Source organism: Colias croceus, chromosome 2, assembly GCF_905220415.1.
Source record: "Colias croceus chromosome 2, ilColCroc2.1".
Lineage (NCBI taxonomy): Eukaryota > Metazoa > Arthropoda > Insecta > Lepidoptera > Pieridae > Colias > Colias croceus.
In genome coordinates this window covers 535,175-549,479 of record NC_059538.1, presented here as the reverse complement: position 1 = coordinate 549,479, position 14,305 = coordinate 535,175, and the positions used below count along the sequence as shown (strand labels likewise).

At 34.8% G+C, this 14,305-nt stretch overlaps 1 protein-coding gene across 6 annotated transcripts in view; it reads right to left on the bottom strand.

The window, feature by feature from the left end:
- The window catches only part of LOC123700744 (ecdysone-induced protein 74EF), a 163,860-nt gene that overhangs the window by 15,609 nt on the left and 133,946 nt on the right, over positions 1-14,305 (bottom strand). For all 6 annotated transcript variants that reach the window (XM_045648065.1, XM_045648088.1, XM_045648095.1 and 3 more), the window contains 2 exons: positions 11,611-11,733; positions 4,948-5,148 (listed from right to left, as the gene is read on the bottom strand). In XM_045648065.1, the coding sequence (XP_045504021.1) occupies positions 4,948-5,148; positions 11,611-11,733 (324 nt within the window). The remainder of the gene's footprint in view (positions 1-4,947; positions 5,149-11,610; positions 11,734-14,305) is intronic.

The window sequence follows — 14,305 nt, the reverse complement described above, 5'->3', positions numbered from 1 at the left end:
AGGCGCCGGGGCTGGGGAGCGATTCCAGCAAGATTCAAGGAAATGGCATAAGGAAAACTGGTGATGTAAGTTGCGAATGTCAATAATAACGTTTCGGTCCCCCAGCGATCGGTGCGGCGAAAATAGTCGCCAACTATTAATATGAACGCTAGCTGCACTGCCCTTGAAACGGGACGATCACCTCGCGCACACTCCCGCGCCGCGCACACACGCGCGCGTTAGACGCACACACGCGCGCTTATCGATGCATTGCAGAATAGACGCAACGCAACGTTTATTTTAATTTCCATTTCGTTTGCTAATACGAATGCAGCGTACGCGCAGCGCTGATAACACGCCACGAATACTTTTTGACTAATGTTTGAAAACATTCAGGTCACAAAAACAATTCCTTAGAATGTTATTAGCGGTTAATGTTATGATAAATTGATATGTAAACAATGGTATAATAATTAATTTATATTGTATTTAGAGATAGTTTTGTTGCCACGTAATATTACTTAAGTATATTGTTTTCTTATTATGATATAAAATAATATCATCTTAGGGAAAGAACCTAACAATGTGCAATATTATAAAAATTAAAAACCCATAGACAATAACTTTATGCAACTAAAATAATTTAAGTATAAATTATATAGATTTATATTAGGTACTATTAAAACCACAATATAATGAAGATTCATCTAAATACAATAATTAATATGAAAAGTAACTGTACTTTAATGTCCCCTTTTCTAATAAGTGGTGGACTGGTGGTACCTACATGGTGTTTCCAAAAACCACATAGAGTAAATTCTAACTGGATAAAATCACATGTCAATTGCGCAATGCCTCCAAAACTCGGCGTGCCAACATGTAAACCATCGTCCGGTAATTGCGCAACGGAGTCAAGGCTTTGACGATTAAATGCATCTCGATAAAAATATTGAGGTATAAACGTTTCCACATACAGTTTTAGAGAGGTTACAACTTACGATATAAGGAAACACGGTTTTCCAAGATGCGCGGTGATTCCAACTAAACGGGACTTAATTGAAGTGTGAAATGATATCGGATGATATAATTAGATTGGACGAAAAACCCACAAAAATACAAGATTCATATTTGTTGTATCTATCATTTATTAATGCAGGGAAAGGGCAAAATTTGCTAATTTCGTGTCAGATGTAATTCTCTTACTAGAGTTCGATTTCCGCACCTAACATATGTGTGTTTTCGTGTACGAGCGTGGCATATAATCAGGTTTCGGCTGCCCAATCGTCGGTAAGGTCACCGGTTTCGCCAGCTGACAATGGCTGCGGTACCAGGCTCTTTCGCAACTGTTTGCAACACAAAATTTCGTATGTGGTTAGCGCAACGCGCGGCCGATTCACTCGAAGCTTCAGTTGGTCAATGTCTTAGCTATCTGATCGCTATTGTTACCTTTGATATTCGTGTACAAGTGTAGGCGCGTTTTGTAATCCGCCATTATGCAGTTTCACGAGGAAACGCCGCAATTTAAAACTAATTACAATCTAATTAACATTGATTTATATGTCTCGACAGTTTGTACCACAAAAGTTTGCGAACATAAATCATATTCAAACACGTGTAAGCTTGGGATATTTCGCGAAAAATCCCAAACACCTAACCCGACGAGTCGCGTAGACAATAATATTAATAATTCACATAAGCATGGTATTAGTTCATTCAGTATTATTTCCGTCGCAGATCTGGTTGCTTTGTATATCATGACAGCGTTTTGCGGTCAATGAAACTTTTATAGCTATATTATTCTAAAACTTCCTCGTATAGATAGTTCGGGTGAAACTCGTTTTGGGTAATTTGGAAAATTTAAATAACAATTTGCCATTCCGCGACATTTTATTAGTACCGGAACACGATTCGGTTAGCATTCATTTGAACAACAAAATTTACTTGAAAATGTTTTCACATAAATAATTAATTTATGTGTCGTTTTATTCTGTGGTTTTATTTGTACATTTCTATGATGTTGTTAATATTTAATAATGTTCATAAAATACTAGAAGATAAATCAATAATCGTTGATTATCATAGAAATACGAATTAGTAAAAGCTATTAAAAATATATAGAATTTTTATAATTATTTTACAACAGTTTTTTGTTATGTACTACTTAAAACGTTTGTAACAATAATAAGATTATACATTATAATAATATATAGTTACACGACCGGTTATCTGCGTATGATGAACAATAAACAATAAAGAATATTAGGGTTTTCGAAGTTGTGATATAAATTATGACACACAGTCTTAAAATGTTCACGAATATTCGCAAATAAAACGTCCTGTATATTATGACAAGTTTCTTTATAAGGTAGGTACGTACAGTAATCGAGAGTAGTGTTGTTATGTCATATGTCGATAAATTTAATTTCGTAATATTTCGGTTTGTACATGACATGTATTTTGTTGATAAACAGATTTGGATGAGGACAGCGTAAGCATGATAACTTGATGAACCGATTTTACATATTATTGTGATAACACCTTTCATCATCACTATCTGTTCGAAGAAAGCTTAGGTAACAATTAAATTAGGTTTTAATAAATAACCCATTGACCACCGAGTGGCCCGATGAGACCACGACACAATAGATTTTCTATTGTGTCTGTGATTCCGGGGGCTGAGGGATTTCCAGTTATATGAATTACTAAGTGTTTCTACCCTATTCAAAGTAATACGCAGAATTTATTTAATTTAATTTTCAAATCAAATTCATTCTCAGAATACTCATGTCACCTAATCTCAAAATAAATATTTACATAACAATACACAAACTTAACATCGCTACTGTCAGCGATTTAAACTTTATTATTTCCGATGAAACACATCAAACGTTTGCATATATTTGATTATATCTAGTTCCCGGCACTGGACAAAGAAGTGCCCATGTACCATGTACCAGCGCACCTAGGTGGAATTTTTAAATGCAACACAATCGAAAGTGGTCGTTTCGCATGCGTCCGCGACGCTCCGTACGCGATGCGCATACGCCGTAGTTTTTTGCATCTTTATATTAGGAGCACTGACCTTGTGCAATGTCAAATAGCTGAGGACAGGCGCGCCAAGCCGCGATAAACGACGGTGCATCGTATTGCCAACTGGTTCCGTAGGGACGTAATAATTTATCGATGTTTTTCAACTTAATTAGCTAGTTGCATTCTGGCAAGTATTGCGATTAATTGGTGTGCGTAGAATCAAAGGTTTCCAACGAAAGCATTTATTGCTCATTAACGTGTTTAACTACTTAGACTAGGTCATAAGTTTAGGTTCTAATAGCGATAGAAATGCGAGTTTAATGGGAGCTCAATTAACATACGTGACTTGTGAAGAAAAATTGTTTTACTTTCATTATATCACGATGTTTCTCTGACTTAAGTTGACCTCAGTTTATTATTATATCGATAAAGTGAGCGTGTTCCTCAAAATATCGATGTTTGTCAAACATCACAGTAACATTAAAATTCCGTCGCGTTTTTCGTTTTGTGTCGCAGGGTCGTCCGGACGATGAGTATGTCGATAAATTTCACAAAACCAACTATTTGTTTTGGCTCATTTTTTTACAAACATTGGCAGAAAGTCTGAGCGGTCAGGAAGTTTGTTATTTATGTGTTTGTTTGCACGCCCGTTAGCTATAGGTACGGTAACCGATCGACCATAGAGTGTAAACTGTTGTTATCAGTCAGTTATTGTTTTGCTCATTTTTAATACAACACATTGTACATATTACATAAATGGCATGTCGTGTGAAAAAGTGAATGCTAAAAACAGAAAGTGCCGACACAAAACAATTTCCAGTTGCATATTTTATAACCTAAAAACGTTGACAATAACAAACTAAATCACTGAAAATGCGCGCGCTTTTCGACGTCACGGCTAAATTCAGCGCCAATTTAGACAACAAAACGTTTAAAAAACGATAACATCTTACTTGTGTAAAATATTACTGGGTGATAGTATAATTTGTGCGTTTAATGGCGGGCTCAGGCCAGTTGGATCAAAGCCAGGATGCGAGCCCCGGAAGGATGTACCGGGCTTACGAGAACCTTACTATCGCTATCAAATTCGCAGAATGCAATGATTAAAAGAATTAATCAAACAATATTAATATTTGTGAATATTAGGAATTTGAAATGCGTATGACATGGAAACAGGTTCGAGGCTAACTTCCAAAAGGGTGGTGGATGGCGTACCGAGAGAATTCATATTGCAATTGTAAAGTATCAGATCAGGTTCTACGGATAGATTCTGCTATTTGTGTCTTATTCTTGGATTAAGAAACAAATAAGCGCCTTCATTTGTCTCTATCTTGCTCTACATCAATACTTATTCTACCAAGGAGGTAAGGAACTTTGTCGAATCAAGGACTTCCAACTGCAACCTATTCCTGGCCACTTATTTAAAAAATATCGGTCGCCATGCAAATCCCCGTGCTCCCATTTGGCGCGCGCGCGCTAAGGTCACCTTCCGGGTGGGGCGTTCACCGCCGGTCGACGGTCACCTTAACAACAATTGCTTTGTGTGCGCACCTTACTTACTTTTTTCCTAATGTCAATGTCAGATGAATAATTAAGTTTGGTTGTGATGTGCAATTACGTAAAATTAATTAATGTCTGTTTTTTGAAGTGCCCACAATTTTATCTTGACCTATCGTAATCGTTATGACAACTTATCTATATTCAGAAGCGCTAGGAAACTGACCTTGTGTTTTGTTATTTCTACGAAAATTGAAACAACATAGTTTTATTTATATCTACTAGTATCTATGACAATAACAACGTTAAATATAATCCGATTTCTTAATACATTATTTTTATCTTTGATTTGAATTATGAAATTTCGACTTATTTGTGATATCCAACCAAAAATATCCAACAAAACTTTACAACCAAATAAAATACATAATTGAAACTCACCACCAGGCGGCCTTGGATGTGCTACATGGTGCTGCAGCGAGTTGATCTGATGCTGCGGGTAGAAGGGCAGGAAGGGGGTGTGGAAGGGCGCGGGGGGCGGGGGCTGGAGACGAGCCTTCAGCTCCTCCGCGGAACCCGCGCCTGAGGAGGACGACTCCACGTCGGAGACCCCGCTGTCAGCTGGCGATGGGGGGAGGGAGCCTGCAAGAGAAATTTATGTTAAAGATTTTATTTACAAATAAATAAAACCTATCTACTAATCAGGTGTCTTTTATTCAAACTGCAATAAATAGATATATAGGTGGTAGTTTGCAAGTACATATTTTTATTTGTTAGTCTTTCACGCCATAATCAAAAGTCCCGATTGAGATTTACCAACTGTGAATGGTAGTGTAAAAAAAAAGAAGCATACTCCTTATACCTATCGTTCGATAATTATCAAATTTCTAAATGATTAGCATAAAATTAATACAAGGAAAACTTATGATATTGTTCACTATTGCATCCTGTTCATATCAAAGCATATCACTACATAGTATAAAACAAAGTCGCTTTTTCTGTCCCTATGTCCCTTTAGCTTTGTATGCTTAAATCTTTAAAACTACGGAACGGATTTTGATGTGGTTTTTTAAATACATAGAGTGATACAATAGGAAGGTTTTAGTGTATAATTTATTAGGTTTGAGACAATGCGGGTGAAGCCGCGGGCGGTAAGCTAGTTATGTACTAAAATAGGAACATTTATGTGTTTTACCGAAATTATTTTCATCAATAATCAGATCAGATCAAAGAAGAAAGCCGAGTTATTTCTAAAGAACTAGTATAATATCGTCACATTCTGAAATACTATAGAGTATAGAACTATAGACTATAGAGAGTAAAAACTAAAACCCCAATTATGGAGAAATTAACTTATTGTAACTCTTTTTCAATGCGCTTTCCTTATTACCATTTACGATTTTAAACATGATGCAATAGACAATTTCTCAGTATTAATATAACAATTGATTGTCTCTGGCCCTATTTCATCAATGTTTTTGACCATCTATTTGTATTCTTCTTAGGAAGTAAATACGATTGAAGTTGTGGAATTGTGCGGTTTTAAACGTAAATAGAATGATGTATTTACAAAATTACAGTGTAACATGAATGAATATAGATTTAATGTTATTATGGAGTTTGTCATCTTTATGTAGTTGTAATTAATTATTATGTAATTTAAACATTCAAAAAATCTTCTAAAAGAGAGAATGAATTAAATATTTTGTTCTATTTTTTGTTATTGATTTTACGGGAATATTTTCATGATTTGAATTTTTAATTTCTTTATGAAAACAACAAATCCGGAGACGTGTTATTTTATTTCGTTCTTCATTTCGCATTAATTAGGATCTCGGGGTCAATGTTATTTATTATTTTTAACGGTCCGTCCGAGAAAACAGTTGAGATCTAATAAATCTTAAGCTCTATTGTGGTTCTAACGGACATGCTTGCATAATAATTTGCATAACCCTTAAATGCAGTGCTATGGTCAAAACGGACATTGTCCACTAGACTCGCAGATGCACTTGCATCCGACCTGTTTGGCTAGTGTGGGAATTCACAACGCATTGTTATGCACGAACAGTGTACTTTTAATTTAGCATTATGCAGATTAATTTTCTCGGGTCGTTTAGGCCGCGGGGTGAGAAAGGGTTGTATTTTTTTGCATCTCAATGCGACGTTTAGGTATGTCGCATATTAATAAGTGCATAATCATGCAGTTGTATAATAAATTTTTATTCTTAGCTGGCTGGTCAGTTTGTTAAAGAGGTTAATTATGCACGTTTTTTTTAATTAAAATGGAAAGTGGTTTATAATCTTTAAAAACATTATTTGGTACAGTAAACAAATGTGATTTAAAAAAGGATACTTCTTAAAAATATTCTTATTTCAATGAAGCGACAATAATTAGATCGTTTAAAACATGAATAGAATGTTCAATGAGTTTAAAAAATAGCTAAGGCAGGAGTAAACGAGATTACTTTCTCATGGTATCAAAATTTGACGGGTAACCGTCGTATTACAATAATGTAATCATGGGCAACTAGGAGGTCAAAGAAAGTATTCATACGTTTCCTTCATAGTCTATGAATGGTGTTGACCATTTGACCGGTAGCGCTGTCCACACCCTTTTGTCCCATTGTTAACCCTTCAATGCGCTATGGGAACCGGGAAGCGCCGTGGGTCAGTTTGACCATTAAAGAAAGGAATAGTGTTACTCTATAATCAGTAAAATACGTTTTGGACATTGAATAGCGCTGTTCTTGTTTATAATCCTTCTGTTGGGCGCAGTTGGCGACTTTTGATACAGTTTACTGAATGAAATGTTTGGATATCATTCGATATAAAAGCACGATTTGATTTTGCATACATTATTTGGTATTGAGATTGTTTTTTTTTTCCTCATACATAATATTATACCGTTCTGTTATTTCAGTTAACGTTCAATTAATATTTATTTCCCTTTATGTAACATGACATTGGTTGTTATTCATATTTTTGTTGACGAAATTACATATATTTGCACACGTGTAATGCTCACCTTTAGTTCGGATATACAGAGGGCAATTGAATTAAATAACAAAGTACTTAGTCATACCCAGCGAATAAAACAATGTCACCATAACTCATGGAACAATAATCTATACCGATGGGATATACATGTCCTTCGATTCCTAAAATCCTTGAGCTAACCCTACACTACGCATGCAGAATGTCGGCTGTCCAGTCGACTCAAACACACGATTGACCAACGGCCAGGAACGCGGAATCGGCCCATTGTGTCAACCCTTTCATCTCTCGTATCAAAATAATAATAAATTAAGTATAAATAATGATCGTCGTGGCCCCTTCTTTTAAATCAGGTCTACCGGTCGAAGAGGAATGCGGTCCTATTAGGAAAATATTACAATACGGGACAAAACAACCCTTCCTTAATCGGACCATCTTTATAAAGTGACCGCTGTCCATTCGTATTGTACGAGCGCGGCGTTAGACCATAATCCGTGCGAATGGAGACTTAGAATTATATTTTTTGCATATGAATAATTATTATGTGGCATACATAAGCCGTTACATAAATGCCTTTGTATGATCTCAGTTGTGAATTAAAAATTATGCAACCCATATCCTTCTTAGCACGTATCAATCAAATATAATTCTTCATTGTTTGCATAATTAGGTATGTCGATTTTTTTACTTTTTTTATTTTTTTACTAAAACAAATAGCATATTTTTTACATAGAAATGTCAGTCTCGGTAGTTAGTTTTATGCGTAGTTCATCGGTGTTCGGTGGCTTTAATTTATTTTCATTGAAAGGGTATTAAATCATTCGTAACATATAATTTATAACATTTTGAGTTGAAACATCATGTTTTAATTTTAGTTTCTATGTCATTCTAATTGGGTTCTTGTGTTTTATGTCATTAAACTATGTGTGTATTTTTTTTTAATCCATGTTGATATTATAAATGATTATAGTAATATAAAAATATTTGTCTTAAAACGTTACACATGTTAGACTGCTTTTCTTATCTTGCGAGCAAATCAATCGCTCCTTGGTCCTATTGTCATTTATTTTCTTTTTCATGGTAATTCTTAGTTTCTCGCATTATATAAGAAGCGCAGAGAACATACAAAATCCCATACATTGCGTCTATAAATAACTTGATGTAAATAATATTATATTAGTAAAATAACGATATTTTATTCATTTTGTGAAATGTTTAAGATTTAACAATCAAACACGAGGCGGATGATGTGTTAAATAATTAAATCATACATTGCAAAAGGTAAAGCCGACAATGGGTTGCGTTTGCTCACCCACGCGTGACATTCTAATTTCCAAGTGTCAGTCGCTCCGGAAACCAGGCGCTGATTCAAAAGAAGAGCGAGATGAAGCTATATTGAAAAGAGATGATCAACAGATTATCGTCTATTGTCAGCGACGTGACAATCGAGCAAGGTGCATAACCCATTTTCCTACAAAAACTAGCATTTTGAAATGTGCGCTCGCAATATGCGCAAGCTGCGTGCATTATTTGGTTAGGACGTTGTTTTGATACACGGGCCTGACGGGCCGGTGCCGAATTGTAAGGGTTGCCATTGTAGTGCCGACGGTTTTGGGTTAAATGCGTGCGTTTTTGCACAATGTGGGTTCTGTGTACATAGCGATTATGTTGCTAGCGAATTACCCGCGTAACCCAGATTTGAACAACTTTTAACTCAATTTATTCGTAGTGTGTAAGATCGACATGCGATAAACATTCGTGTTACGTATGAGACTAGTTTTGACATGGCTAGAGTATGTACCTAGTTCGATTGCTGACAGCGCTTACCGGCTCTTTGCGAGCTTTTGCTCTGACCTCATGCGTTAGATAGGCTTTGTAGAATATTAATAATAACAACTTCAGTATGTAAGGTTTTATGTAAGTCTCTACATAATTACATATACATAATATATAAAAAGTTTATTATGATTGAAAATTTATATGGATATTAGATACATCAATATGTTTAATTGGAGCATACAATTCAAATTGTTTTGCATATTAAAGAGACTTGAAATGTTACGTCACACGTACGCAATATTATAAGAATGTCCAGTGAATGTAATGAAATGATTCAAAGGGCGATGATGTAGCGTAAAACCCTAATATACTAAATATTTAGTAATTGTAAACTATGTAACACGATCTATTTATAGAGTTTAGTAAATAGTGGCTATTTTTGGATTAATACGCAATACATCAAGCTGTCACATCTTGGACAATGTAAATAATTAACCCTTCAAATACTTTCACCCACACTTGTGTTGGGGTGAAAAGCGATTATGAAATTGCACATTTTGGGCCGAATGGACCATTGTGGGGACATCTGTGACTGCAGCGCGCAAGGGTTAGATATGTCAAATAATACCCTTCTGAATAAATACATTGAATAAACATTCTGAATTGCGTTTAATAATAATATTTTCAATCGCTTATATAATATCGAAGAAAAGCAATTTGTACCTAATATTACATAGAAGGAAAAGCCCGCAGTAACCAATTAATTTCGAAAGTAATTTCAGGCGTTATAACAGTTTTTCTTCACATAAATCTTTGCTATTAGAAAATTGTTTTTTTCCAGACATCGAACAATGTATCGTAGGTAAGACGAAACTATTTTAATATAGATAAACAGCTAAAGTTATATAATATCGCAGGGTTCGCGGCAGACGACGCGTAGACGTTATACACTGTCACGCAGGGCTGTGTGCGTGGGGGGTGGGGGGAGAGGGAGGGGGAGTGGTGTCTAGGGAGGCGTTCGTGACATTGGGTAGATCAGCTGAGGGTATCGATTGCCGCGAACTTCCTATTCGTTCTTTATGAATTTTTCATGCCCTGGCGGCTTGTTGTGACGCGCCGAGCTAATGTTCCAGATTTGGGTCACGTGCGTAGATCGAGCTAAGCATTTACGGGTATTTATAGGTTTGTAGGTTGTGCCGGTAATTATGGCTGCGTTTTTTCAGACGCGTGGCGGTTAGGCTGGATTGGGTTAGTATTTTGTGGAAAGAATTAGTGCTTCTTTATTATATAGGGCAATGGATTTCAGACTTAATTCCGGTCGATATCCATTTATTACGACCCATTATTGTATGTATTTGTCACAGGAAGAAAAAGTTATTAAGACACGTCATCATTCAATTTAATGATAAGCATTACCAATATTTTTTCAATCGAAAGCCCATTAAACAAATAACATGGAAACAGTCGGATATCGTACATTTCTAGAGGAAAGTTAATAATAAATAGACAATGCGAGATCAGAATTGTCTGAGAGAGGAAATTACAAGGTTTATCTGATGTATAGACAGTATATAGCTTCTATATAAAGGTATGTACTGAGGTAATTTCCTTTCTAGAGGGATCGAAATTGTTATGAGAATAAAACTTGACTGTATATTGTTTTGGGTGCAAGGAATCGAAGGAAGTTTAAGGACATTTGGAGCAGGAATAACGCTTTTCAGTTTTGTCATTGAACGTTTAAAAGAACAAATTTTCCTTATTAATTTTGTAATTTCTTTGTAAGACTGCGTAATATTAGGGAACTTGGATGAAGGTTTTGGCTCATTTGTATGTATTTTAAGATTTCTGACTTATATTTAGAGTTTGATATCATTATATAAAGTATTTGAAGGTAAAATAAGGGACTGGCCTTGTAACTAATGCGTATTGAAACGTTTACATTTATTTAGGTGTTTTTTCACTTGAAGGATGTTTGTTTAAGTGTATTAGTGTCGTAATGATAGGAATGCCCTGTTTTACGCAATTGGAAAAGATGATCAAACATTTTCTCCAATTTTAATTGATTTTGGACATGATATGTGCATTGTGCATAGACTATGCCAGTATAGATTATTAGCTTCATCTGTATGTTCTTATGTTTGTATGTAACCGACTCCTTTAGACTCGATTTGGACCAACTTAAAGGGATAGATTTAATTAAAACTTTGTGCAGTTATCAAGAATCGGTACCTACTATGCAATAATTTTATGAGTGTTTTTTTAACAAGATTTTTAATATTTTAAGATTATTTTTAACCATATTTTATAATGAAAGATAGTGAAAGTACTAACCAGTATTTGGCGCAGTGTAAAGGTGATGCCTGGTGGTAGAGGCAGGCGCGAGGAGCCCGTGGAGGAGCGCCCTTCCCAGTGACCCTCTCGCTCCCAGAGGCAGACCTGTTGGCTCCCCATCCACTGTAAGAGAAATAGGATCATTATTATGAAATTCTGACTAAAATATTAATTTAAAAAGGTATATGTTTTTTTGTGCAAACATTAAAAAGATTCGGCAGTGTTTTTACTATTTTAAGAAGCTTTTTTTCTGCTACCAAAGAAGTCTGGGTCTGAAGCAAGTTCAATAAGGTTAAAATAAAATAATATTATAAAATGGAATAATTTGTAATTCTTCAATTTATTGACAGTGTCCTTGCTTACCCATACTTCTATCTACATGAGTTATGTTTTTTATTTATCAGTAGAAATCAATAGATTCCTTGATAAATAACCTAGGTATAAAAATTGGCTGTGGAAAAGTAAATTGACGAGTTTCATCATTCATGTCGAATAACGTATGTACATATTCTAGTTATAAATACTTAGAATGGTTTTAAACAAAGAATAAAAAGTTGTGTTTAATGGAAACAATATCTATCATAATATTATTAAAGTCATATAGCATATAGGCAACTCTGTTAGCACTTTATTGTAATCTATAAACAATGTAGTAATAAGGAATAAGTGTTTGATATCCGCATAGAGACATGTCTACTGAGATACAACTTTTGTCCGATAAGAAACACTGACTCGTTTCGTAATAGATATGAATTTAGCAATATATTCGCAATTATTTTCAATTATTTTATTAGATAAGATATTACATTGAAACGTATTAGGTAAATAGTGGCTGAATTATTGCATAATTGCTGTGATAAAGCCATTTTGTCCTTGCTTAATTATTTAATACTAGCTGTGCCGCGCGGTTTCACTCGCGTGGCTCCGCTCCTTTTGGTCTCAGCGTGATGATATATAGCCTATAAGCTTTCCTCGATAAATGGGCTATCTAACACCGACAGAATTTTTCAAATCGGACCAGCAGTTCCCAAGATTAGCGCGTTCAAACAAACAAACAACTGAAGAGTTTGTTTGTTTTTATAATAGATAGATTGACGCGATATTTTGAATATGCTATACAAACGATTTGAAATATTTTTAAGTTTAAATGTTACACACATTTGTCAATCTTATCTAAAGAAATTAAATGGAAAATTTCTTAAATTTTCCAAATGAAAAATTAAAATTAAAAAAATAAATAAATGTAACAACGTGAATACTAACGTTTTAAACTTTTAACTAATGTAGAGTCTATTTGTTGTTTTATTTCATTTTGATGTTATGACTTTTTTTTGCATTTAGATGCTGTAGGCCACATGCTGTAGCGCTACTAATAGCGCTTGTAATTTAAGAATATTATATTAAAAACTTCTGTTATTTTATAACTTTTTCTGAAAAAATATGAACTATACTGAAACAACGGAGAGTCTAGACAGTTTGATCTAAATATTCATTGGATAAAGATTAAATACGAGATGAAATGGCTTTAATAAATCTATTCATAATATCGTATGTTTATTGATTTGATTTTGATTGAGCCTATAATTGTCTCCAAGCTGGTTTTATCTTTATATAAAATAAAAAAATATGTCAAAAATAGGTTTTTTTCACATTTAAGAGGAAATGAAGCTAAGAGATGATTTCATTATATTATGTGACTTGACAAATGTGTAAAAGCAAACTTGTAATAGGGGGGTAGACAGACATTTACTTTCCCGTATACAAGGATAACCGGGACCCGACAGTACATAATGTACAAATTCGCAAAGGTTATACCAAGGACGTATTACAATTCGGAGATTAGATCGATAATATATAATGTATCGCCAGAAGCAGACGTTTCCGTGCGCCGACCTTGACGGGGGGACCACCCACCTGTGGATGGGCTTCTGCGCATGTGCAGACTATCCCTTTCTATGGTCGAAGCGTCTAGACGGAAAGGGAACGTGCATATTGCACGCCACGGCGGTAGTGCCGTGTGGACGGGGCTTTATGGTTTCGTCGGGAGTTGCCATTAGGAAAAAGAATTTTACGGCGGTTTTAATTGACAGTTAGTTAGGGTATTGTCGATTTTGAAAAGTATATATACTAGTAAATTAGGAGTAATTGCCGTGGGAATAAAAAGAAAGAGTATAGTTGAGTCAATTTTGAATGATCAATTATCATAAGAGGAAACGCTTTGGGAATATAATGCATAGAATTTTAATTAGTAGGTACCAACAATAAAAACTATGTTTTTGTGTAACAAGTACTTAATAGGAAAATCCGTAATTTTAAATGCCTTTATAGTTACGAATATCATCAATTTTTTATCGGTTTTGAACAATTGAACGAAACATTGTTTGATGATAATGTAACGATCAAATAAGATAACTATAAGTAATAAATTTTTATATAATTTGAAATTTCCTCTCTTTTACTGAGAAAATACTTCATATTTTATTCGCTATAGCTCTGGATTTATTCATTTAATCATTTAATTTTATAACATCAATCAATATTTATGTAAAAACTAGCTGTCCGCCCGCGGCTTCGCCCGCTTTGTGCTTTAAACTACCTATCCTATCTCTCAAGTTGGGTGAACTGCACTATGGTGTGCGAATTTTATTATAATCGGTTAAGTGGTTTAGGAGTCCATTGAGGACAAACATTGTGA